This window comes from Alexandromys fortis, unplaced genomic scaffold (genome assembly GCF_014885135.2).
Source record: "Alexandromys fortis isolate MF-2015 unplaced genomic scaffold, M_Fortis_MF-2015_v1.1 scaffold_152, whole genome shotgun sequence".
Classification (NCBI taxonomy): domain Eukaryota; kingdom Metazoa; phylum Chordata; class Mammalia; order Rodentia; family Cricetidae; genus Alexandromys; species Alexandromys fortis.
The window spans coordinates 1,214,137-1,240,973 of NW_026068045.1; the positions used below are offsets into that span (position 1 = coordinate 1,214,137).

General features: G+C 47.6%; 2 protein-coding genes across 2 annotated transcripts in view; one reads left to right on the forward strand and one right to left on the reverse strand.

Moving 5' to 3' along the window:
• Positions 1–288: 288 nt before the first annotated feature.
• Positions 289–3,701, reverse strand: Ttc24 (tetratricopeptide repeat domain 24). Its single transcript, XM_050166304.1, is given in 8 exon segments — positions 289–396; positions 741–973; positions 2,324–2,548; positions 2,693–2,728; positions 2,857–3,217; positions 3,219–3,255; positions 3,257–3,523; positions 3,661–3,701. Coding segments are annotated over 8 exon segments (1,308 nt in total).
• A 9,001-nt stretch (positions 3,702–12,702) lies between these two features.
• Iqgap3 (IQ motif containing GTPase activating protein 3) overlaps positions 12,703–26,837 on the forward strand; it is a 45,537-nt gene continuing 31,402 nt past the window's right edge. The window contains exons 1-11 of the mRNA XM_050166305.1: positions 12,703–12,795; positions 15,275–15,362; positions 19,042–19,198; positions 19,655–19,732; positions 22,515–22,591; positions 23,298–23,365; positions 23,453–23,566; positions 23,825–24,003; positions 24,398–24,476; positions 25,272–25,435; positions 26,197–26,284. Of these exons, the coding sequence (XP_050022262.1) occupies positions 12,759–12,795; positions 15,275–15,362; positions 19,042–19,198; positions 19,655–19,732; positions 22,515–22,591; positions 23,298–23,365; positions 23,453–23,566; positions 23,825–24,003; positions 24,398–24,476; positions 25,272–25,435; positions 26,197–26,284 (1,129 nt within the window). The 5' untranslated portion in view covers positions 12,703–12,758. The remainder of the gene's footprint in view (positions 12,796–15,274; positions 15,363–19,041; positions 19,199–19,654; positions 19,733–22,514; positions 22,592–23,297; positions 23,366–23,452; positions 23,567–23,824; positions 24,004–24,397; positions 24,477–25,271; positions 25,436–26,196; positions 26,285–26,837) is intronic.

A 26,837-nucleotide genomic window follows, 5' to 3' on the forward strand; every position in this document is an offset into this window, starting at 1 on the left:
GGGGCTTTCTTGGAGCACCACCCCCTCCTGTGGCCATTTCGGGAACTGCACCCAATGACCGATTCCCAAGTCTTTGCACCCAATAGCTTTATCACTCAGTCAGTGTAAGCTGTTGTGGTACAGCCCTTGTGCAGACACAATCTCCTCCCACCTCCCTGCCCCACCCCCACAACCTGATATACATACATCCTTCCTGCAAACCCAGAGGCAGATGAACACAGGAGCAGTTAAATGTAGCATCCCAGCATTCTTTCTGGGCAACTTGCTCCCACTTCCTGGTCTCAGGTGTCATATTACCAGGATATGAGCCTGGGCTAGCCTCTCCTGAGCCAAGAAGGCCCTCCTGGCACCCACCAGCCTGGCCACAAGCCGCTCCCGCACAGAACCTGGTTCATGCTGGGGAAAGAGGAAAGTGGGGGAGTGAGAATGGGCTGAGCTGGGACTCCGGTTGCCTTTTTTTTTTTTTGTGCCCTGACCTCATGCCCTTGAGTCCCGAGCCCTGAACTGTGGACAGACTGCCTCTTCCTCCAAGTAACAGCCCAGGACCTGGAATGGATGGTGTTTCTAGTGAGGTGGGGCAAGGAACAAAGGCCGCAGGGGCAGCCAGAGACAGTTTCTGGAGGTGGGAGGGCAGGAAGAGTCGGGCCATCAAGGAGGGTCTCACCTGACACTGGGCCAGCATGTGCACCCTGTCTTTGCCGCCCCCCACTCCAGTTCCAAACTAACCCCCTCATTCTTACCAGTCTCTTGGGCAGCCGCAGGGTATGGAAATAGCTGTCCCAAGCAGTCCTGTGGTCTTCCAGTTGGCTCAGTGAGAATGCCAGGCCGCCCAAGCTCCAACGAGCCTGAAACCAGAACGGATCCATTTGTATAGGGGCTTGGCTGCTGGGGCATCGATACCCTCCCACAAGGGAGGGTCCCAGGTTCCTAGAGCCCAGCCTCAGTACCGCTAGGTGACCCTCGCTCAGTACCCCTAGGTGATCCACAAAGGCCTAGGCTGTCCGGGTTTAGCCTCTCTCACCTCAAGCATTTACCCCAAATGCCTCCCTGGCCAGTGGGAGCCAGTGAGTCAGTCAAGGTTAGAGTGATATTTGAAACAAACCAAACAACAACAATAAAAAAAAAAAAAAACATAAAACCACTTCTTACTATGTAGGACCTGACTGGTATAATTCACAGAAATCTGTCTCTACTTCTAGAGTGTTAGGATTGAAGCAGCGATTTTCCACCATATCCTGCAGGAAAAAAAAATCTATTTAGGGAGGCACCCAGGTCATACTTACAGTGCCACTTACGTGGTGTGGAGGCTGGGTTTAATTTTTTATTTGTTAGCTTTTGTAGTGCCTAGAATGGAATCCAGGGCCCTGTGTATGCCAGGCAAGCACATTACCACCGAGCTACACCCCAGCTATCTATTGTTTTAACTTCTCCACATTTATTTTGTAGGTGTGTATGCACGGGTGGAAGTCTGAGGACAACTTCTGGGAATAGGTGCTCCCCTATACACAGGCTGGCTGCTCCCCTTCCTCAGCATGGGCCCTGGGGAGTGCACTCTGGCTGGCTGCTTCCCTGCTGAGCCACCTCACCAGCCCCTCATAGTCCCATGTTTTTTTGGTTTTTTTTTTAAGATTTACTTATTTATTATGCATACAATGTTCTGTCTTCATGTGTGCCTGCAGGGCAGAAGAGGGCATCGGTTCCCACCGTGTGGGTGCTGGGAATTGAACCCGGGACCTCTGGAAGAGCAGCCAGTGCTCTCAACCTCTGAGCCATCTCTCCAGCCCTCATAGTTCCATGTTTATGTGTGGAATCTGAAACTCAGAGATAGGAAGTCACACTCAGTGGAGGAGATTCAGAGCGGCATTTCTGGTCTCTTAACCTCCAGGCCTCTGAGCCTACAACCTTCTGCTCTGTCCTTTCTCCCATCTCAGGTAATTCCAGAAGGTCCCAAAGATCCATCCACCCAAGGCTACTGGGTGTGCAGCTGTACAGATATGGCACCCAATCCACTCCTCCAGGTTCCCAGTCCCCTCCAAACCCTAGGGCACCACCAGGCCCATTGGAAACTTACTCATTTTCTTTGTCAACAGATACCATGTACCCCAAGCTGGGCTTGGGTCTGATGTGTAGCCAAGGACAATTTTAGGCTTCTGCCTCTCTTGCCTCCACCTACTGAGTGCCAAAATTACAGACAGACACCACCACACTTGGTGTATGGAGTTCTGGGAATCAGTTCAGGGCTTTGTGCATGCCAGGCAAGCGCTCCGGCTGTACGTATTCCCAGTCCTGAACCCTCTTCTTAACCCTTTAGTCTTGGCCCCACTCTCCGGTTCTAGACACCCAACATACAGCTTGGCCGCCTTCTGGTGAAACTCCTTGGCTTCTTGATTGTGGCCAAGGACATTGCAGGTCACTCCAAGGTTCTGAAACACTGTTGCCTGGTCTGCTGGCTGTTGACACCAGGGTAGGGCCTGCAGGAAGGCCTCTACTGCCAGAGGAAACAGTTGAAGTTGGAAGTGAGCCATGCCTAGGTCATTGTAGAGCGGCCCTGGAGAGCACAGTCACTGACAGTCAAATGAGCCATGACGAAGGCTGCACAGGTTCAGCTCCTGACCTGCTCCTCCAGCCTCCGGTCCCCTCCCAGCACTCAGGGCACCTCCTCAGACCCCACACCTTCCTTACTAAGGCTCACCTAGCAGGCCCCGAGCAGTGTTCTGGTCAGCATCAGCTCACAGTGCTCCCCCATCAGTGCTCTGGTCAGCATCAGCATCAGCTCACAGTGCTCCCCCATCAGTGCTCTGGTCAGCATCAGCTCAGAGTGCTCCTCCATCAGTGCTCTGGTCAGCATCAGCTCACAGTGCTCCTCCAGAGCATGCAGCACCTGCAGCGCTTCACTCAGCCCACGTTGCCCACTGCTCAGCATGCATCTTACGGCAGCCACCTGAGCCAGGGCTGCATCCCAGTGCTGGCCTGCATGAGCATAGGTCCGGCTTGCTTCCTGTAAACTGCAGGCTGCTTGCTTAGGCCATCCCAGGGCCTAATAGCACGTTCCCATTTTTGCCTGTGTTTCCCCATGGTCACCCTGGGTCTGGTAATGGCCCAGAGCCCTATGGTACCAGTCCAAAGCTTGGGTCAGTTCACCAAGCTCCTGATAAGCCAAAGCCACACTGAAGCACTGGTCAGCACGACACCAGCCTTTGGACTTCTCTTCAGGATGGATGGGCTCTCAGAAGTAGCTCAAGTCCTATGACTGGAGGCGGCACCCAGGTTGAAGGCACAGGCTTGAAGAACAGAGCTGTCTCTGGAAGATGGGACCTTGGAGGCTAGCAGGAAGGTCTTTTGGAAGCTGCCCAAGGCCTCCTGAACCTGACCAGCCTGCAGAGCCGTGAGGCCAGCCCTGGTGAGGGTCTGGGCATTGGTTTCTTGCTGCAGCCACTTTCTTTTCTCCTTTTTCTTCCCACAGTTTGACGATTTGGGCACAGGCTCAAGCTTTGGGTGGCTGTCCTTGGGGACAGGGGAAGACCTAGGGTAGACACCAGAGAACAGAGGGGTCAGTGTGTCAGCCTCTGATCCCCCCTCTACCCCTCCAGTAGGATCCCTTAAGGGAAATTTGGGTCTACCTCTGACCTCAGGGGACTAAGAAGTTCCCCTGACTCTTACCTTGCCTCCTGTGTCACACTGGGCAGCATTCTGTCTCCCATTTTTCACAGAACTCTTCCTCTGTCCTTTGTCAGAGCTTCAGTGCTCAGACCCCTTCTGTGAATTAATCCCTCCTTGCTACACAAACCAAATACCAAACAAGCAAAGGTCCCTGCAAACTTCTGTAATTTCATAGGCCTTTTCTCCCCAGTCTTCCCCCAACCCCGACCCCAAGTACTGAGGATTGAACCCAGAATTCAGGACAAGCACTCTGCCACTGAGCTGCGCCACTGGCCCCATTAATCACATAGGGTTAGCAAGGGTGACTCTCTTGTCTTCCTCTAGCCTGGGAACACATGGAACAACTAGATTTCAATGAAAGTTTACTAAAGGGGGCTGGAGCAATGTTCCAGCAGTGAAAAGCACTTGCTGCTCTTGCAGAGGGCTCGAGTTTGGTTCTCAGCACCCACATGATGACTAACAACTGCTTATAGGAACAAAACAAAGACTCAATGAGACAAAGAGTTGGTTCTTCGAGAAAATCAACAAAATAGATAAACCTTTATCCAAACTAACCAAAAGGCAGAGAGAGAATATTCAAATTAACAAAATCATAAATGAAAAGGGAGACATAACCACAAACATGGAGGGAAAACAGAGAATCACCAGGTCATAGTTTGAAAACCTGTACTCCACAAAATTAGAAAACTTAAAGGAAATGGACAACTTTCTAGATAAATATCACTTACCAAAATTAAATCAAGACCAAATAAGCAAATTAAACAGACCTATAACTGCTGAAGAAATAGAAAAGGGGGGCTAGAGAGATGGCTCAGAGGTTAAGAGCACTGACTGCTCTTCCAGAGGTCCTGAGTTCAATTTCCAGCAATCACATGGTGGCTCACAACCATCTGTACTGAGATCTGGTGCCCTCCACTGGCGTTCGGGCATACATGGAGGCAGAATGTTGTATACATAGTAAATAAATCTTTTTTTAAAAAAAGAGAAAGAAATAGAAACAAAATCAAATCAAAAGTCTCCCAACCAAAAAAAGCCCAGGACCAGATGGTTTCAGCTCAGAATTCTATAAGACTTTCAAAGAAGAACTAATACCAACACTCCTCAAATTATTCCATACAATAAAAACAGAAGGAACATTGCCAAACTCTTTTTATGAGGCTACAATTATCCTGATACCCAAACCACAGAAAGACATTACTAAGAAAGAGAATTACAGACCAATATCATTCATAAAAATTGATGCAAAAATACTCAATAAAATACTGGCAAATCAAATCCAAAAACACATCAGAACCATCATCCACCATAATCAAGTCGGCTTCATCCCACAGATGCAGGGATGGTTCAACATACGAAAATCTGTCAATGTAATCCACCATATAAACAAGTTGAAAAATTAAAAACCACATGATCATCTCATTAGATTCCGAAAAAGCATTTGACAAAATACAACATCCCTTCATGATAAACGTCTTGAAGAGAGCAGCGATACAAGGAACATACCTAAGCATAATGAAGGCAATATACAGCAAGCCAACAGCCAACATCAAACTAAATGGAGAGAAACTCCCAGCAATTCCACTGAAATCAGGAACAAGACATGGTTGTCCACTCTCTCCATATCTATTAAATATAGTTCTTGAGGTCCTAGCTAGAGCAATGAGACACCAAAAGGATATCAAAGGGATACAAATTGGAAAAGAAGAAGTCAAACTCTCACTGTTTGCTGATGGTATGATAGTTTATATAAGTGATCCTAAAAATTCTACCAAGGAACTTCTACAACTCATAAACACTTTCAGCAATGTAGCAGGACACAAGATTGACTCAAAAAAATCAGTAGCCCTGCTGTACACAGATGATAAAAGGGCTGAGGAAGAAATTAGAGAAAGAACACCCTTCACAATAGACACAAATAGCATAAAATATCTTGGAGTAACTCTAACCAAACAAGGGGAAGACTTGTACGAAAAGAACTTTAAATCTTTGAAGAAAGAAATTGAAGAAGACACCAGAAAGTGGAAAGACCTCCCATGCTCTTGGATAGGCAGAATTAATATAGTAAAAATGGCAATCTTACCGAAAGCAATCTACAGATTCAACGCAATGCCCATCAAAATCCCAGCAAAATTTTTCACAGACCTTGAAAGAACGGTACTCAAGTTCATTTTGAAAAGCAAAAAACCCAGGATAGCCAAAACAATCCTGTACAATAAAAGAACTTCTGGAGGCATCACAATCCCTGACTTCAAACTCTACTACAGAGCTACAGTACTTCAAACAGCCTGGTATTGGCATAAGAACAGACAGGAGGACCAATGGAACTGAATAAAAGACTCGGATATTAATCCACACCCCTTTAAACACCTGATTTTTGACAAAAAAAATCAAATGGAAAAAAATTTTTAGCAAATGGTGCTGGCATAACTGGATATCAACATGTAGAAAAATGAAAATAGACCCATATCTATCACCATGCACAAAACTCAAGTCCAAATGGATCAAAGAACTAACATAAAGCCAGCCACACTGAACCTTATAGAAGAGAAAGTGGGAAGTACACTTGAACGCATTGACACAGGAGACCACTTCCTAAATAGAACCCCAGCAGCACAGACACTGAGAGAAACAATTAATAAATGGGACCTCCTGAAACTGAAAAGCTTCTGTAAAGCAAAGGACACAGACAACAAGACAAAACGACAGCCCACAGAATGGGAAAAAAAAATCTTCACTAACCCCACATCAGAGTCTTATCTCCAAAATATACAAAAAACTCAAGAAATTGGACACCAAAAGGTCACGTAATCCAATTTAAAAAAAATGGAGTACAGACCTAAACAGAGAACTCTCAACAGAGGAATCTAAAATGGCTGAAAGACACTTAAGGAAATGTTCAACATCCTTAGTCATCAGAGAAATGCAAATCAAAACAACCCTGAGATTCCATCTTACACCTCTAAGAATGGCCAAGATCAAAAACACTGATGACTACTTATGCTGGAGAGGTTGTGGGAAAAAGGGAACACTTCTGCATTGCTGGTGGGAATGCAATCTGGTACAACCCCTTTGGATGTCAGTGTGGCAATTTCTCAGAAAATTAGAAACCAACCTTCCTCAAGACCCAGTAATACCACTTTTAGGTATATATCCAAAGGATGCTCAATCATGCTACAAGGACATGTGCTCAACTATGTTCATAGCAGCTTTGTTTGTCATAGCCAGAACCTGGAAACAACCTAAATGCCCCTCCACCGAAGAATGGATAAGGAAAATGTGGTACATTTACACAATGGAGTACTACACAGCAGAAAAAAATAATAACAGCTTGAATTTTGCAGGAAAATGGATGGAGCTAGAAAACATTATTTTGAGTGAGGTAACTCAGACACAGAAAGACAATTATCACATGTACTCACTCTTAGGTGGTTTTTAAACATAAAGCAAAGAAAGCCAGCCTACAAGCCACAATCCCAGAGAATTTAGACAACAATGCGGAGACTAAGAAAGACTTACATAGATCTAATCTACATGGGATGTAGAAAGTAGAAAAAGACAAGACCTCCTGAGTAAACTGGGAGGTCCATGGGGACCTTGGGGAGGGGGTGTTGAAGGGGGAAGGGGAGAGCCAGGAAGGGGAGCAGAGAAAAATGTAGAGCTCAATAAATATCATGGGAAAAAAGATAATAAAAAATGTATCACAATGAAAAAAATAAAGTCAACAGTAGACAAGGGGGACTCCCTACAGTAAAGAAACATCTCACAACTAAGGAAACAATCAGCTCTGGGAAGCCCACAGAATTGGCAAGAATCTTTCTACAAGTTCCAGCTAAGACATAGGGCTAATATCCATAATATACAAAGAACTCAAAAAACAAGAGTCAAAAAACCAAAATGACCCATTCAAGAAATGGACCTGGAACTTGAATAGAGAGTTCTAAAAAGAAAAAAAAAATAATTGGCTAGGAAATATTCCCAAAATTGTTCTTTCTCCCTAGTAATCAAGGAAATGCAAATCAAATCAACTTTGAGATTTAATCTTACCCCAGTCACAATGGCTAATATCAACTGTGGGGGCTAACCATGAAAAGCTAAGTACTGACAGGTCAGCCAAAGGAAGTTCTTTATGTCCAACCATTATCACCTGCCAGAGTAGAACTCAACTCTCATAAATTTAATAAGAGGCCAGAGTCTCAGTAGTTTACCCTGAAGCAGGGTTGCAGGAAGAACCATAAACTGAGATAACCAGACCACTACCCAGGAGCAGACCTTTCAAAGGAAATGCCTGACATTCCAACTGCTGTAGATAGGATCACCTGCCAGCACACCTCACCAGGACACCCCTAGACAAATGTCAGCCGATCAGAGGTCCTGAACCTCAGAGACCCCTCACCCCCACCTTTACTACTATAAAAACCCAACTCTAACTGAGCTCAGGGCTCTCCAGTTATTCCAATACATTGGACATGCGGAGAGACAGAGTTTGCAAACTTGATTAAAATAAAGGCTCTTTGCTTTTACATATGGGACTCGGTTTCCTTGTAGGCTTTTGTGGGGACCCACGGATTTGGGCATAACATCAACAACACAACCGACAACCAGTGCTGGAGAGGATGAGGAAAAAGAGAATCCTCATTCACTGTTGGGATTGGAAACTGGTCACTCTGGAAATCAGCATGGGAGTTCTCAAAAAGCTAAAATTAAGTCTATCGTATTACTGGGCCATACAACTCCTTGGCATATGCCCACACGACTCGACATCACACTCCACAGCCATGTGTACTGCTCTGTTTACAATAGCTGGGAAATGGAACAACCTCACAATAACAATGTGGTACACACACACTGTGGAACACACATCACTACTCAGCAGTGAAGAAACATAAAATCGTGAATTTTTCACATAAATGGATAGAATGAGAAAAGATCTTATTGAGGGAGGTAGCTGAGACCCAGAAGGACAAACACAGCATGTTCCACACCAGAGGTTCCTTCAGATGTGAGAACACAGCCTGGAATGACCGCAGACACCTGGAAAGGAAACACGACCATTGCCAGGGTGGGGGTGGGGATACGGGGGTTGAGGAACAACAGAGAGGGCACAGCAGGGTACAAGTGACCCGGCCAGGGGCTCTTTAGGGATGGGACAGAGGCCCAGGGGACACTGTGGAAGAAGGGGTAGAAAAGTTGTAAGAACCAGAAGTTCAGAGAGTTGTCTGGCAGATTGTGTCTTCTAGGAATGCCAGAAGCTACACCCATAAAAGCTCACCGATATAACTAAGCAAACATGAGCTGAACAAGGAGGACCCCAACGGGCATGCCAGAATGAATAGGGGAAAGCCCCTGAGGGCTTGCCCTTGTACAAAGAACCGTAGGCAACTGAGGAGGGCTGAGAGCAAGAGACGGTCTCTCTCTCTCTTTTTATATATATAAACTGAAGAGAGAAAGGATTTATATTAGCTCATAGTTCATCATGGTATGAAGAGAGAAAGGATTTATATTAGCTCATAGTTCATCATGGTATGAAGAGAGAAAGGACATATTAGCTCATAGTTCATCATGGTATGAAGAGAGAAAGGACTTATATTATTAGCTCATAGTTCATCATGGTATGAAGCCAGAGCATCAGGAGCTTAAAGTAGCTGCATCTCCAGTCAGGAAACAGTGAGGGACAGATGCAATGCTTTCTGCTCAATTTCACTTTAAACAGTCTGGGATCTCCTGTCCAGGGAATGGTACCTCCCACAATTTAAGAAGGTCCTACCACGTAAATGACTATAATAAAATACCCCCCCCCACACACACAGGTGTGCCTAGAGGCCTAGCTTCCAGGTGATTCTGCCAAGTTGACAATTAGTAACAACCATCATAAAGCCTTTTCAAATATCTGCTGTGAGGCTTGAGTCCTGCCTATCCATGCAGCTTGTGTGGCCTGAGGGGAAGGGAGAAGGGAGAAATGCAGGTCAGAGAAGCCAGCACACACCGTGCCCACCCCCTTTCTCACTATAGATGTTATCATTGTCTTATCTGTCCCCTGCAACACTGAAGTAGCTTCCCAGTTAGTCTGTACCCAGTCTCACTGTCTCCAAGCCCTGGCTGTCATCTTCTCTAAAGCCTAAAACCGCTCTGACCTGCATCTGAAGGGCGGGGAGTTGCTCACCAGCCCTGGTTTCAGTGCCCTGGCAAGGTACCTGAGGTGTATGGGACGTATCCTTCTCCCTGCGACCTTTCCTCCCCATCACTAAGATAAGTTCAGTGTCCCTAATATTCTTGCACATTCTACTGCCACTGTGTGGAATACCCCTCTCCTTTAATCTGCAAAGTCTTCCATTTTCAACTTGGATTATCAGGCGCCAGAGGCTCAGCTCCACGCTGCCTCCTGGAGCTGCCTGAGTTCTTTTCAGAGTCCACTACAGGTAAAGCCAGGAAATTGCAGGACAAGTCAGAATGAAACAGAATTGGAGTTTTATTAATAAGAGTTCTGAACACAGATGTAAGCACATCTGATAATAGGGAAAAAGAGAGCACCCACCCAAACATGGGGGTAGGCTTCTGCGTGAGTCATGCTTTTTGTGTCTTTGTAATAACCATAGATCAGATTTCGGTGTCGTCTGAAGTTACATCTGAGAAGGTTGCCAAGGAGCTTAAATAGGCTGGTTGTCAAGGTGCACAGGACAAAGTCACATAGGGAAGGGAAAGGTATAGGCAGACGATTGCACAAGACAGTTGAACCATGTTTTTTACTGTAAACAATGATCATATTCTCATTTGCGAGATTCCCAGAAAAGGGGCTTGGCATTTGTGGGAGGGGCTGCCCAGAGCACTGCTCTGTGGGAGCCTGCAGAAGTAAGCCTGCCAGCAGGTAAATATGCCTGTTGTCTTGTGCGGCAGAACCTTCAAAGGGCACACTCCTTATTCCCAGGTTCTGGGGCTCTAGGTCAAGACAATGTAGCTGACTTAGATGCCCCCTTAAAATTCAGCACTTACCAAAGGTGCCACAGGATGGGACCTGGGGAACCCTTGGGCTTTCATTCCACACTGCAGGGAATCTCTGGAAAAGGAAGAGTAAGGCCCATGGGAAGATGTACATGTGCTTAGGTCTTAGTCGTGTTTCACTGTGATTTTGATATGTTTTCCTTTTGGCAATTTCATATGTGTATACAATGTGTTGTCATCGTGTTCATTCTTCATATTGTATCATTCTTACGTGAAATATTTCTGTATAAAAATAATATTATCTCTGTAGGTAGTTGTCTTCTCAGTTTTGTAAGTAGTGTGGACAGTCTTTTCTTACGGGTTATGTGTAGGACCCAGCCATGACAGGCTCAATAGAGGCCTGGAGACCACCCAGGCACCACCCAGGAACAGATCATCCAAAGGAAATTCCTAACGGTCCACCTGTTGTAGATAGGATCACCTGCCAGCACACACCCAAAGCTTTTCACCAGGACACCCCTAGACAAAAGTCAGCAAATCAGGGGTCCTGAACCTTAGAAATCCCTCACCCCCACCTGCTACTATAAAAGCCCAACCCTAACTGAAGTTTGCAAACTTGGGTAAGAATATAGGCTCTTAGCTTTTACATACAGGACTCGGCCTTCTGGTTGGTTTTGGGGGGACTCTGTGATCTGGACATAGCATTATGTATTTTCATTTTATGTGCATTGGAGTTTTGCCTGAGAGTGTGTCTGTGAGATGGTTGTGAGCTGCCGTGTGGATGCTTGGGGTTGAATCCAGATCCTCCGGAAGAGCAGGTAGTGGTCTTAACGCCGTCTTAACTCTTGGCTGGTGAGAGATCTCACCCAGACTCCAAGGGCCCTTTACTCTTTTGGCTCCCACGGAGGCTTGCTTGTTTTTAGCCAGCTTAAATAATCCTGTCTGGGCTGGAGAGATGGCTCAGTGGTTAAGAGCACTGCCTGCTCTTCCAAAGGTCCTGAGTTTAATTCCCAGTAACCACATGGTGGCTCACAACCATCTGTAATGAGGTCTGGTGTCCTCTTCTGGCCTGCAGACATACACACAGACAGAATATTGTATACATAATAAATAAATAAATAAATAAATATTAAAAAAATAATCCTGTCTACCTTTTTCCTGTGGGGCTTTCCCCTTTTCTTTTCTTCCTTTTTTTTTTTTAAAGAATTATTTATTTGTTTATGCAGTGTTCTGCCTGCATGTATGTCTGCAGGCCAGAGGAGGGCACCAGATCTCATTTACAGTGGTTGCTGGGAATGAACTCTGGACCTTTGGAAGAGGTTAAGAGCCATCTCCCCAGCTCCCCCTTCTCTTTTCTACATACCATTCTTTACTTCTTACTCTGTGATTTGCTGTGGTCTCTCCTACTTACTTCTCTTGCTCCCAGATCTCTTCCTAGATTTCTCCTATTTATTCTCTCTGCCTGCCAGCCCCGTCTATCTTTCTCCTGACTAGCTATTGGCCTTTCAGCTCTTTATTACACCAATCAGGTGTTTTAGGCAAAGTAACACAGCTTCACAGAGTTAAACAAATGCAATATAAAAGGATGCAACACATCTTTGTGTCATTAAACAAATGTTCCTTAGCATGAACAAATGTAACACATTTTCAACCAATATTCCACAACACCATTCCCAACCCATGCCCTTCTATTTAGATCTATTTTCTGTCTTGCCTCGAGATCAGCTAAAGCCTTCATTAGGAAGGCTCTCTGCCCTCCACTCAATGGTCCTCTCCCTCGGTGCGGTACTCACCTCCAAGCTTTTTGATTTTGTGTCTATCACTTGTTACAACAGCACTCTCTAGAGAGCATGTATACTCCTGTGTATAACACCACATAGCGTATAGGGAGTCCCAGGAATACTATAGCAAGTGGGACGCGTTAATGAAAGAAAGGGCAGCAGCAGGGACTATTTGAAAAAGCCGCCAGCTGAGCATAGAAGGAGCCAGGCAGAAATTGCAAATCAAGGAACTGCCCCAAAGCTAGCCCTAGTCGTCCCACCTGAGAAACTACGAAACCCAGGATTCCGTGCGGTATGACCGGAAGCGTCCTCTCTCGGTGTGACCGCGGTGAGGGCTGGTGTCCTAGAGGCGGGAGATTCAAAACTGGCAGGAGAAGGAACATGGAACCGTGCGCTGCAGGCCGGGCTCGGACAGCCTGTGAGTGCGGCAGGGATCTCAGGAGGGTGGAGTGGGGGTGCTGCTGGTGGGGCTTGGCCTTCGCGGGAGGGGCTATGGGCTGCTGGGGAGTGGGCTGGTGTGCGCAGAGTAACCTTCGAAGGGAGCGCTCCCTTTTTCCCAGGTTCTGGGGCCCCTTAACATTCTGCAATTCCCGTTTTTGTCAAAAGGTGTCAGAGGTTGGGATTCCGCATTGAGACAATACCTCTCAAACTACTTGGTTCCTAATCACCTGGCCCCTTGTTTTAAAATGCAGAACCTGGAGGGCCGGCTTAGTGGCGCACTCCGGCAATTCCGGCAGTTGGAATTCCGGCAGTTGGAATTCCGGCAGGAGGTCAAGAGTTCATGGTCATTCTGACCTGGGCTGCCTGAAACACTTGCTTTCTCAGAGAAACCCTGGTTCCTCGGAAGGGTTGAAAGGATCAGTGGAATGAAAAACAAAACCTGCTTTCTTTACCCCTTCTCCAAAATCGGTGTCCACCCATCTCATTAGGGAATGCAGCTTCTAGATAAACCATTTTGTGGTGGTTGTTTTTTTGTGCGGTTTTTTATTTTTTGAGACAGTGTGTGTGTGTGTGTGTGTGTACACACACACACACACACACACACACACACGCGCGCGCGCGCGCGTGCGCTCCAGGCCCCGCCCATTCCATCTTACCCTAACTCATAGCTCTGAGGTGAAGTCACTCACTGGTTTATTTTCCATTCTTGAACAGCCAACTCTTGTTCCTTGTAAACTCCCTCAGAGGAACTCATGAGTTTTCTGCCGTTGGCCAGTACTTTCAAAGCTGTATTTGGAAGTGTGTGTCTGTGGGTTTGAATTTTTATAACTGCCAATTCAAACAAGCCCAGCCCTTCCTGAAATCATAGAGCAGGATATCCAAGATGAGGCAATCGGGTGAAGAGTAGAAGACAAATCGACCAAGCTGTCTCTTGGGATGTTCTCTGAGCTCATTTGCTGTGTGTGCAGGCAACTTTTCCTCACCCTGTGTAATTTTGTATCATGTTCCCCATGAAGAACAGAGCAATAGAGACCATGGCTAAGGCAGAATAGGAATGCTATCCCATTTAAGGCATTCCCTGTTCTTGAGTTTGGAGGTCAGAGTGTTATCTACATTTTGTTTAACTTGAAGATCACTTTCCTCCTCAAAGGGGGTAAAAGAATAGTGCCGGGTGGTGGCGGCATACGCCTTTAATCCCAGCACTCCGGAGGCAGGGGCAGGTGGATCTCTGTGAGTTCGAGGCCAGCCTGGTCTACAGAGCTAGTTCCAGGACAGCTAGGACTGTTAAACAGAGAAACCCTGTCCCCCACCCCCAAAAAAAGATAGTAATGTTACCTTGTGATCTTTTAAAATTCTCTTTGTCCTTCTATTTAATCTTAATCATATAGGGTGGATCCCTCTGTTGGGCCACCTGTCCTGCTTTAACCTGCTTGCTATTTATTCTACAACGCTCAGATAGAATAGTTGGCTTCCTCTGCTAACCTGAGATCTTATTCACTGTCTTTTACATTGCTGGATGCCTAGGGCCAGTGAAGGCCAGAAGAGGGCATCAGACCCCTGGAACTGGAGTTACAGACAGTTGTGAGCTACTACATAGGTGTTGAGAATTGAGCGCAGATCCTTTGCAAGAGCTGTCAGTGGTCTTCACTGCAGAGTATCTCTCCAGCACCCATCTTTATATTCCTGTTCTTTTCTTTTTTAAGACAGGGTCTCACTGTGTAGCCTTAACCATCCTGTAACTGACTCTGTAGACTAGGCTGGCCTTGAACTCAGAGATCCGTCTACTTCTGTCTCCCCAGAGCTGGGATTAAAGGTATGCACCACACTGGGCTTGTATTTTTTTTAAGATTAGGGATTCATTAGCCCAGGGCCCAGCAGAAGGTATTGAGTGGATGAATGACTGCTTAGTCAGCGTCAGCCAGGCATCCAGGGTGCACCTGCGGCAGCAATGGAGAAGTCAGCCCACAACGAAGGGGAGGACGAAGCTAACCTCCCAGATGCGGGAGCCTCTGGATAACCGCTGGTGGCACTGAAGGGCCTTCTTGAGGCAGACTCAGGAAAGAAGAGAAAGACGGGAAGATGATTGCAGAGGAAAGAAGGAAATGTTGGGTGGAGAAGGATGCTCCCAGTTGATGGGTGCTCTGGGAAAAAGAACTGGGTATGGAGAGTGTTCTGTGCCCAGAAGGGGCTGCCTAGGGAGTATGTTCAAAAGCAGCTTCAGAGTTGAGCTTCCTGTCTTTTTTGTTCTTGTTTCTTAAGATTTATTTTATTTTCATTTATGTGCATGTATGTGTGTGTGTGTATCTTGTGCATATGGGCGTCCACAGATGGCAGAGAAGGGCATCGGTTCCTCTGAAGCTGGCTGGTTACTGGTTGGTACTTATGAGCTGCCCGGTGTGGGTGCTGAGATCCTTCTCTAAGGCTGTGTTCCCTGACCATGTCTCCTCATGCTTCAGATGAACGCCTCACAGCTGAGGAGATGGATGAGCAGAGGCGGCAGAATGTTGCTTATCAGTACCTGTGCCGACTGGAGGAAGCCAAGCGGTAAGCAGGGTCCAGGAAGATGGGCTCCTATTGGTCCACCTTTCCTACCTCTCATATCCAGGCATTATCTCCAGAGCAAATGCAGACAGACAAGGGGCTGTGGTGTGGGAAGGGGCAAGTTAAAATAGTTTTGTCATGCCAAGCATGCATACCTATAATCTCAGTGCTTAGGATGGAAGAGAACAAGAAGTTCAAGGCCAGCAATAAGGGAGAAGGTCACTTAGTGCGAGCATGAAGACCTGAATTCAGACACGTTAAAAAGTCATACGTGGCAGCATGTGCCTGTAACCAGTGCTGGGGAGACACAGGCAGGCAGATCCGTGCAGTTAACTGACTGGCCACCCTCGCCAATTAGTGAGCTCTAGGTTCCGCAGGGAAAGTGAGAGACCCTGCCTCAAAAACACAGGATGGGAAGTAATCAAGGACGGCGCCTTATGTCAACCTCTGGCCTCTGTATGCATATGCACACACTTGCACATGTGTACCCATATGAACAGGTACCCCCTCACACACACAGAATTCAAAGTCAGCCTCTACTGTATAGCAAGTCCGAGGCCAGTCTGGACTTCATGAAACCCTGTCTCAATACAAGACAGAAATGAAAAATAGCATTTTCTGTCTTAAGGCCAACCCCAGCCATTACGTTCTTCCCCCATATCCTTCAACAATATATAACTCTGCAGTCTTTGCTTACCACGCTGTCAATGCCAAACCAAATTACCTGTGAGTCCTTGGGAAATCAGAAACCAGGCCATTTTCCAGTTTTACGCATTGTCTAAAAAAATCTAAACTGGGCGGTGGTGGCGCACGCCTTTAATCTCAGCACTTGGGAAGCAGAGGCAGGTGTATCTCTGAGTTCGAGGCCAGCCTGGTCTGCCGAGTGAGTTCCACCATAACCTGGGCTACACAGAGAAACCCTGTCTCAAAACCACCACCCCCACCCAAAAAGAAGACTCTAAAATGTTTGCACGCAACACTGCCTCTTCGGCCTGCACCAACAGGAGCACTTCTCCTTGTTTATTTCTTATGTCCCTGACCTTTTCAAGAAACTGGATCTCTTTTTCTGACCTTCTGGCTTCATTTGCTTCTTACGTCGTTCAGCTCCAAAGCCCATATTTCCTATAAATGGATGTTGGCTCTCAAAGATCTGACTGGTTTTGGGTTCGATGGCAGACTTGGTGGTGGCATGTGCATCACACGGTACCAGGGCCTCTAGCAGTGCCGTGTCTGACGTGGGAGTCCACGTGATGCTGATCTCGAGCCCACGATTTCCCATTAGCTTTCACCGTATGACTTGCTGGTCCTCACTGGAACCCACTATTGGGTATGCTGGGTGACTGCTGGTTCTTTGTTTGTTTTGTCCCCTGGTGCTAGAGAGAACCCAGGACTTTATGGAAAAAATGACTTTTTTCCAATGCTATCATGTCTTCTTCATTAATTAGTTGCTGAAATTCTTTCTTAAAGGATTTCCCAAGCTGGGGAGACGGCTCAGTAGGTAAGAGTACTTGCTATGCAAGCTTGAGGACCCGGCACTCATGTAAAAAACCAGGCATAGCTATGCATGTCTTGGTCTCAGAAATGAAGGATTGGAGGTGGGTGGATCCCAGGAGCTCACTGGCCTGGCAGCTTAGTCAGAACAGTCAGCTCCAGGTTCAGTGAGAGACCCTGTCTCCAGGGTGGGGAAGGGCAGGATGCCGCCTCTGCCTGTGTGTGAGATGTGCGTTATCCATCCCTGCAGACACTTACAGACCACACAAAGCACAGAACGGACTTCCTTCATCATCAGAGGGTTGTTCGGTTACCCAAGAGAGGCCTGGCAAATACATAGTGCGTGTGTGTCTGTGTTTGGTGTTGTCTCCGTTTGTATGGACTGCAGAAGAGGGTGCCAAATGTCCTGGTGTGTCACTCCTTAAGACAAGCTGGAGCTAGTGGCCAGCATACCCCAGCCATCTTCCTGCTTCCCGTATAGTATAGTATTGGGGTTACAAGTGCTGGCATCCATGCCAAGGGTTTTATGTAGGTGCAGGGGATTTGAGCTCAGGCCCCTATGCCTGTGCAGCAAACACTCAGCTCTGCTGAGTCATTTCCCCAGGCCCCTTTTCTTTCCTTTCAAAATTTTTAAAATTTATTTTTATTTATTATTATTATTTTGTCTTGTTCTTTTGAGACAAGATTTCTCTGAGTAAGAGTCCTGGCTGTCCTGAAATTTGCTTTGTAGATTAGGCTGGCCTTGAATTCACAGAGATCCTCCCGCCCTTGCCTACCAAGTGCTGGGATTGAAGGCTTGCGCCACCATCACCCATTAAATTTTTTTTTTTTAAAAATTTAATTTAAATGAATGTGTATGGGCGTTTTATCTGAATGTAGGTCTGTGTACCACATGCATGCCTGGTGCCCTTGGAGACCAGAAGAGGGTATCAGATCCCTTGGAACTAGAGTTACAGATGGTTGTGAGCCACCATATGGTTGCTAGAATCAGACCCAGGTCCTCTGGAAGAGCAGCCAGTGCTCTTACCCACTGAGCCGTCCCTCTTTTCTTCCTATTCTTTTCTTTCTAAAATAGTCTATTTTACTGTTTTCCAAAAAGAAGGTGAGAGCCGGGCGGTGGTGGCGCACGCCTTTAATCCCAGCACTCGGGAGGCAGAGGCAGGCGGATCTCTGTGAGTTCGAGACCAGCCTGGTCTACAAGAGCTAGTTCCAGGACAGGCTCCAAAACCACAGAGAAACCCTGTCTCGAAAAAAAAAAAAAAAAAAAAAAACAAAAAAAAAAAAACAAAAAAAACCAAAAAGAAGGTGAGGTAGAGCAGATGAGAAAGCAGGTGTCCTCTGGGTGTGGTGGTCACACCTTTAATCCCAACACTCCAGCCACAGGAGCAGGTGGGTTGGTCTCTGAGTTCAAGGTCAGTCTGGTCTACTGAGGGAGTTCCTGGACAGCTAGGGCTACACAGAGAAATGCTATCTTGAGAAAGAAAGAAAGAAAGAAAGAAAGAAAGAAAGAAAGAAAGAAAGAAAGAAAGAAAGAAAGAAAGAAAGAAAGAAAGAAAGAAATCTGGTGTCCAGCAGGGAGAGAGTGTGGAGCAAGGTATACTTGACTCTCTTTGGGAACATATCTGTAGACCTCAGTATCTGGAGAGTCTGGCAGCTGTCCGCTGAGTTGGCCTCGTTTTGCAGAATGCGGTTGGGTTTCAGAGCCGAAGTGAGGGAGATGGGTTGGAAAGTGGCGTCCAATCCTAAGAGGTACAGCTTTTCTGTCCCTTGCGCTGTTCCTCTTCTATCAACCCACAGAGCCCCCAATACCCCTTTTATCATCAGAACTGAATCGTGAACTGTGCAGAGCATTCCATCAGACACGAGCTTTCTGTGTTTAAGTTTTCAGAGTCATGCAGATGAGAGAAGTGGCAGGTTCCATTTGGTTTGAGTCAGGTATGTAGCCAGACAGAGTGAGGGTTTACCTTACATTACAGTCTGGTTGAACCTCCCTGAAGGGAGGCAGGTATGGAGACTCGGGGAGTCTTTCCAGGGTGAATAGGAAAGGGTTGACTTGGTTAGGCATCTAGCAGCTTGGGGAAAGTTGGGAACTGTGAGGCCATAGGAAGAGAGGGGGATTTTAGGTAGGGAGGAATAGTGTGTCGAGTCACTTGAGGGATGGGTGGGTCCTAAGCAGGCTCTCTGCTCCCAGCTGGATGGAGGTGTGCTTGAAAGAGGAGCTTCCTTCTCCGGTAGAGTTGGAGGAAAGCCTCCGCAATGGAGTGCTGCTGGCCAAGCTGGGCCACTGCTTTGCCCCCTCTGTGGTCCCCCTGAAGAAGATCTATGACGTGGAACAGCTGCGGTACCAGGTGGGCACAGCGCAACGAATCCCCTGCCATCTCCCTCCTAAGATGCCCCTTCTCACAGCCGTGAGGGCATGGTGACCACGTAACTTAAAATTCCATACGTGATCACTTTCGCGGCTAGAAAGCAGTACAGTTGTAGAATTCCCTAGTGTCTCTGCCAGGCGGGTGCTCTGCTGACAGGGAGGGTACTGCTGCATGGGCCTTAAGATGCGTGTGTCCTGTGCCAGCTTGGAAGCCTTACGGCACTGCCCTCCCTGTGCCAGCCTTCCCGTTATTCAGCTGGCTCACCCAGTCCTGGTGCTTTCAGCTGTTTCTCTGTTCCATGGGGCAGGGGATACACAGGGTGGGGTCCTTTAGCTCTGTCTACCCTTCACCCATGAATCTTTAAGATGGCATCTGGGCTCCACTCATAGGGAACCCTGAGAACTGTAGAACCATTCTCTCTTTTCTCCCTTTCAGGCAACTGGCTTGCATTTCCGCCACACAGACAACATCAACTTTTGGCTTTCTGCAGTAGCCCACATCGGTCTGCCTTCGGTAAAATGGGGTGCCAAGATGCCTATCTGTCTGCTCTAAGAGAACAGTTCTTGGGCTCTGTGCCTTCCCTCCCTGTGGCTCCTGGGCTGAGGAGTGTCACTTCTGTCATGGAGTGAACGTCTGTGTAGTGTGGATGGGCTCATGTGAGCCAGACATTTTCCCACCAGAATTTCAGAGTGAAGCAAGAACCTGACACATCTAGAGCCTTAGGCCCAAGACCCTACGGTATTTATGCTCCATGTCCTTTCCCGCTGTGAACCCCAATTTGTCTCTCACCTATAAAGTAGGTGTGGTAATTCCCACCTGTAATGTTGGTAAGAGAATTGCAGGGCCTATATAAATTCTCTTTGTAAAACATACAAATTGAGGCTAGGCAGGATTCTGCAGTGTATCGGCCCTTCTCTGTGTTCCTTCCCTGGTGAAGGTAACTATAAAAATTAGGTGAACTGGGCAATGATGGCGCACGCCTTTAATCCCAGCACTCAGGAAGCAGAGGCAGGCGGATCTCTGTGAGTTTGAGTCCAGCCTGGTCTACAGAGTTTATGCGCAAATCAATCCCACACCAGTTATGATTTAAAGGGATATTTATTTAGGGGGGTAAAACTCACGAAACACCAACTGTCAGGAAAGGAGCCTAGTCGCCCGAGCAGGACCAACGCCGGAACCAAGAGAGCAGGCCAAGGCTTACCGCTCTTTTTTAAAGATAAATAGACCACACCGCAGTGGGCTGGTATTTCGACAGCTATTGGCTGAAGGAGCGGAAGGCACTCCTGCAGCACAGAGTGAGTTCCAGGACAGCCAGGGCTACACAGAGAGACCCTGTCCTGACAAAAGATGAGAACTCAGCGGGTAAAGGAGGCTTGCTGCTAAACCCAACAGCCTGAGTTCAGTCCCCACGTGCCACACGATGGGTTTTGACACCCACCTACACGCACGCACGCACACATGTGGGTGGAAAGAGCAGCGAAGACATTTTGGTGTTTGTGGTGGTGCAGATCTGTAATCCCAGCACCTAGGAAGAAGCTGAGGTGGTGAGATTGAGGCCAGCCTGCATTATATAGTGAACCCTTTTCAACAAAAAGAGAAAGGCTTGTCCTAGTGGCACAGGCCTTTAATCCTAGCACTTGGGAGGCAGAAACAGGGAGATCTTTGTGAACTCAAAGCCAGTCTGGTCTACCTAGTGAGCTCCTGTCCAGCCAGGGCTACATAGGGAGACCAAGTCTCCAAAAAAACGATAAGAAAGGAAGGAAGAAAGAGGGGGGAAAGAAGTGTTAAGAGTACAACTGCTCTTGCAGAGGGTTCAGACTGAATTCCCAGCCCCTACATCAGGAGGCTCACAGTGGACTGTAACTCCAGTTCCAGGGTGTCTACTGCCCTCTTTTGGTCTCAGTGGACACCTGCATACAGATGGTGCCCATACAGGCAAGCACACACACATACATAAATAAAAAATAATTAAAAGAAAGAAAAAGGAGCTAAAGAGATAGCTCAATGGTTGAGAGCACTGGATGCTCTTCCAGAACTCGGCTTTGATTCCCAGTCCTCACACAGTGGTTTACAACCATCTGTAATTCCAGTCAGAGATCCCATGCTGTCTTCTGCTCTCTGTGGGAACCAGGCCACATGTGATACACAAACATACATGCAGGCAAAACACCCATACACACAATTAAAAAAGAACTTAATAGGAAAAGAAAAAGACAGTTTAGGACTGGGACATAGCTCAGTGGTAGAGCCTTGGTCAGCATGTGACACCCTGGACTCCTCTCAGTTCTACAGAAAAAAAGCTGTTATACAGGGAACCACTGTCTCAAACAAACACACAAAAACAAAAGGCGAAAAGCTGAGCTTCCTGGTGCATCTTCCAAAATAGGGAGGGTAAAGCAGGGGGATGAGGAGTTTCCAGGCAGGGCCTGGGTTGTTCAGATTTGATGGTAGCTTGGGTTACACAGTGAGACCTCATTTCAAAAAGAGTAGAAGAAGGACTAGAGAGGTGACTTAAAGATTAAGTGCTCTTACTGTACTTGCAGAGGATCCAGGTTCAATGTGCACCCCAGTTCCACTATTCCCCGCCTGATCTCTGCAGGTGCCAGGCAGGCATGCGGTGCACATAAATACATGTGGGCAAAACACCTGTGCACATAAAGGAAATAAATCTAAATTTAAAAAAAAAGCAAAAGAGACAGGCATTTTGGTGGGAGACAAGCAATGGAGGGATATGTTGTGTTGGAGTGACTGGGACCTCTCTGGCTTTGGGCCCTTGTTAAGCTGAATGAGGTGTAGGGTGTTCTGAGCTCAGGTTTCAGTTCTTAAAGGGGCTTCTACAGTTCAAAGGCCTCTATGGGCCTTGGCAATGCATGCCTCATTGGGCCCTCCCTGGGAGCATGGTCAACTCCTCAGCACTTCATGTATGTGCTGGAAATCTCGGGTCAAGGACCAGGCTCATGGAGGCTGAGTGTCCGGGGCCTGTTTTTCCTGGAGACTACAGCCTGCATCCTGTAGCCCCTGAGGGCTCATCTAGTGGTCAGCTAACCCTGGACACTCTGTGACTGTGGGACTGGCTGTGCCTTGGCTTAGTAAGTCTTTTTTACATTGGACTGAATGGGAATGGTTATAGAAATGACTTAGAAGCCAGGGCTGTTGGTGCTTACAGCTCTGATTGGAGAGAGATGCGTTGCTCAGCCTGAGCCTCCCCTCTCACGCCAGCTTGGAAGCCTTACTGCACTGCCCTCCTCTGTGCTGTCCTTCCCGATGTGCAGCAACTGTCTGGTTTCTCCTCTAGATCTTCCTCCCAGAGACCACAGACATCTATGACAAAAAGAATATGCCTCGGGTGATCTACTGCATTCATGCTCTCAGGTGAGGCCCCCGACTGTACAGCCAGGTTCCTCCAGGGCAGTGCTTCTCAGTCTTCCTGATGCTGTGGCCCTTTAATACAGTTCCTCATGTCGTGGTGACCCCTGACCATAAAATTATTTTGTTGCTACTTTATAACTGTAATTTTGCTACTGTGTATCTGTGGTTTTTGTTCATCTTAGGTGACCCCCGTGAAAAGGGGTCACAACACACGGATTGGGAACCAGTGCTCTGGGTAGATCAATTAATAGATGAATCAGTCAATAGAATAGAAAGGGAGGGCAGCCAAATCAGCCAAGTGGGGTGGGTGAGATTTCAGGTCTGCGTGGGTGTTTACGGTCATGTGTTTGTGTGTGAGCCTTGTAAATGAAGGCACAGCAGGATCAAGTCCTTAGTTTGTGACTGGGATATGAATGAATCAGAACCAGGACCATCAAGAGTATCACGTGCAAGCCTCCATTCCTGGCCTCCGCAGCTATCTCGGGTCCCATGCAGTGTGTTCTCTGTGGAGCCATCACAGTTACAAACTCCTATGGCGTCTTGTTTCTTCTCTTGTCTTGGCTGCTCATTCCTGGGTGCTTGAGTGACTTGAGGGCAAATGCTAAGTTCTCTTCACCGCTGGTCTTCATGTAATTTCACACACCTGTCGTGGACATGGCGCGACAATCAGTAGATCCCAGCATGATCTAATGTCTTCCATTCTTCCCAGTCTCTTCCTCTTCCGGCTGGGATTGGCCCCTCAGATCCATGACCTGTATGGGAAAGTGGAATTCACAGGTGAGCCAGCTCCTTCCTCTTAGCCATAGACTAAGCAAGGACGTGGGGTTCTGAGCCTAATGAAGAACACCTCTGATACTATTGCAGCCGAGGAACTCAGCAACATTGCCTCTGAACTGGCCAAATATGGCCTCCAGTTACCAGCCTTCAGCAAGATCGGGGGCATCCTAGCTAATGAGTTTTCAGCCGATGAGGCTGCAGGTAGGGCTTTGCCCTAAAGTAGGACCTGGGGTCATGGGTCGGGGTCAGGGTGGGGAACGGGTGTGGGATGGGATGACAACAAGCCTCACAGCCCTTGGATGTGCCCTGGCTGGGCCCTGGCTGGGCCCTAGCTGGGCCCTGGCTGGGCCCTGGCTATGCTCTGGCTGGGCACTGGCTATGCTCTGGCTGGGCACTGGCTGGGCCTTAGCTGCCCTGGGCCCTTTCTGGCTTCTTGACCTTGTTCTCTTTCCCTCCAAGTCCATGCAGCTGTTCTTGCCATCAATGACGCAGTGGAGCGAGGGATGGTGGAGGACACTCTGGCTGCCTTGAAGAATCCAAATGCTCTTCTGGAGAATATTCGGGAACCTTTGGCAGCTGTCTACCAAGAGCTGCTGGCCCTAGCCAAGGTGGAGAAGGCTGCCAATGCCAGGAACCATGTAAGGATATACATTTGGGATATAGGAGCTGCCAAGTTGAGAGACCTGGGAGTCTCCAGTGGAACTAGGACGGCAGTCTGTCCTGTCTTGAGTTCCAAAGATCTTCCTGTGAGTTTAGAGAAGTAGAAGAGGAAATGAAGTGATGTCTATTGAACAAGAAGCCTGGGAAGAGTCTAGATGGCTGAAGTGGCTCTGGCATGAAGCCTGAGCTGAGATTAGACGGGGGAGCCCACAGGCTGGTTGGCTTAGCTCTTATTGCCAGGGTGAGACCCATGTGCTCCTCAAAACCCTAAGGTCCTTGGGCCTGGCCATTGGTCTACTACAGAAGTGTGTGTGACAGGTGGGGGGACGACCAAACTGTCTCCACGTCTCTTTCTACATCTTGCTTTTGCAGGATGATGGTCAGGAACAGGACATCTATGAGTCCTGCCTCACCCAGGCAGAGATCCAGGGCCACATCAACCTTGCCAATGGTAAGAGATGACTGGGAGAACCTGGAAAACTTTGAGATGAGAGGCAGGCAAATCTCTGTGAGTTCGAGGCCAGCCTGGTCTACAAGAGCTAGTTTAGGAAAGGCTCCAAAAGCTATAGAGAAACCCTGTCTCAAAAAAAAAACAAAAACAAAAACACTTGGAGATGGCTGATTTAATAAGCTCCATAGCCTTATGTGAGCCACATCCTGCCCTAGGGAAAGATCACGGGCCAGGGAATATACACCCTCTCCTCTGGCCACAACAAAGAGGTTCATATCAGGGAACTCCTGTGGGAATGGAAAATTACAAAAACAGGCAAATGGACAGGTCTTTCAGCTCCCCATGCTGGGGGTGGATATTTGGATTAGGGTCCTTCAGGAGGGAAGTGTAGCTGGGAGTACCACACACCTGTGATTCCAGCAGGCAGGAAGATGAAACACTCAAGGGCTTCTCAAAATAAAATAAAATAAAAGGAAAGGAAACAGGAAGAAAGAAAAGAAGACAGTGTGAGGATTGATGGGATAGGGAAGATGGTGGACAGAGGGGCAACCTGAAGGCTCACAACAAGGGGACATTTGTCTGCTAGGATCAGGGTATTCTCGGGGTCTGGAACAGTGAGATGGGGGCTGGGAGCTATGATGACCAAGAGGAAGATGTAGGCTGGACCTCATGAGCTCACCGTGTCAGGTCAAGGAGAGAGGTAACTTTTGGGAGGCAGAAAGGAGGCAGATTCCCAGGTCTGGCTGGGCTGGTAAGAAGAGGGCTTCACATACCTGGACCTGTGCTGTTTTTCAGTCCAAGGGGCTCTGGAAGTTGTTGACGATGCTCTAGAGAGACAGAGCCCCGGGGCCTTGCTCGAGGCCCTTCAAGACCCTGTCCTGTCCCTGCAAGGGGTGAGAAGAGATTTGGCTGACTGGTACCTGGAACAGCTGAGTTCAGACAGAGAGCAGAAGTCACAGGTCAGGCTCTGCCTATAGGGTGGGAAATGGCCTCGTGTGCATATCATCACGGACTCCTTCTTTAAATGGTTGACTCATCCTCCAAAGCACAGTGGACCAGACTGTCTGGTCTGCTTAGAGTCCCTCGGACTGAGAGGGAAGGACCAGGCCTGCTTCTCGTTGCTGACTTGGGGTCTTACTTATTAACTTTCTTTGCAATGCTTTGACCCCTCCCACATTTTTCATGTGTATGTGTCTCTGGTATGAGTGTATGTCTGTATGTGTGTTCACGTCGGGGAGGGCCAATGTGTGAGCTTGCGAAGTGTGTGAGGATGTGCATAAGAGGCCCAAAGCTGATGCCGAGAATCATCTGAAACCACTCCTCCTCCACCTTATTCACTGAGGCAGACTCTCTTAATTGAGCCCAGAGCTCACCAATATGGCCAGTCTCACTAACCAACTTGACCAGCCCATCTCTGCATCTAAGGCTGGAATTATAGACAAGACTTGCATGGGTTCTGGAGATCCAAACTCCAGTCCTCTTTAACCAGGGAGCCATCTCTCCAGCCCTTAATGTGTTGACTTTCTGTTTGATGTTATTTATACTTTCACCTAGTCTGTTGTTAGATGTATGCTGGGCTGAAAACAATGGTAAGACAGAGTACTAGAGATGGGTAGGCCAGGCCCTTTTACCTGAAGGGAGGGCAGGACTGAGTCCTGGCAGCCCCTCGTGCACATCCATGGCCTGGCGGCTCTTCCACTGCACCTCTGCCCTCTTGCAGGAGCTGGGCCTGGTGAGGCTTCTAGAAAAGGAGGAGATCCAGGCCGGGGTGGCTGCGGCTAACGAGAAGGGTGATCGAGAGCAAGCCAGTAAGTTGTCTCCAGGGGCTTGGGCGCTGCTGGCCCTTGGTAGTGTATCTTGCCCCTTTTCTGATATATGGACTGGATGAGGCAAACTACTGTCTTTACCCTCCATATCCTCTGCCCTGCACCCCCCAGAGGGACACATCAAATGAAAGATAATGATATCTGCTGCCAGCTTGGACTAGACTCCTTCTGGGGAGTTCGCCTATAATATTGTTTCTGCCTGTTTATATTTCTTTGGCTTCTGAAATGTGATTTCTCAGGTAAGGAAAACAGTTTCTAATTCAGTGTCCTTTAAAAAAAACATTGTATGTAGGACTGGAGAGAAGGCTCAGTGGTTAAGAGCCCTTGTTGCTCTTGCAGAGGATCTGGTTCAGTTCTTAGTAGCTGCATGGTGTCCCACAATTATCTGTCACTCCAGTTCCAGGGGATCCAAACTAGATCTGAGGCCTTTTCTGACCTCTGCAGGCTTGAGACACGTGGTACACACACAACCTGCAGGCACAATAATGTTACATAGATGATAAAGGAAACCTAAAAAAAATAAAAAAAATAAAAA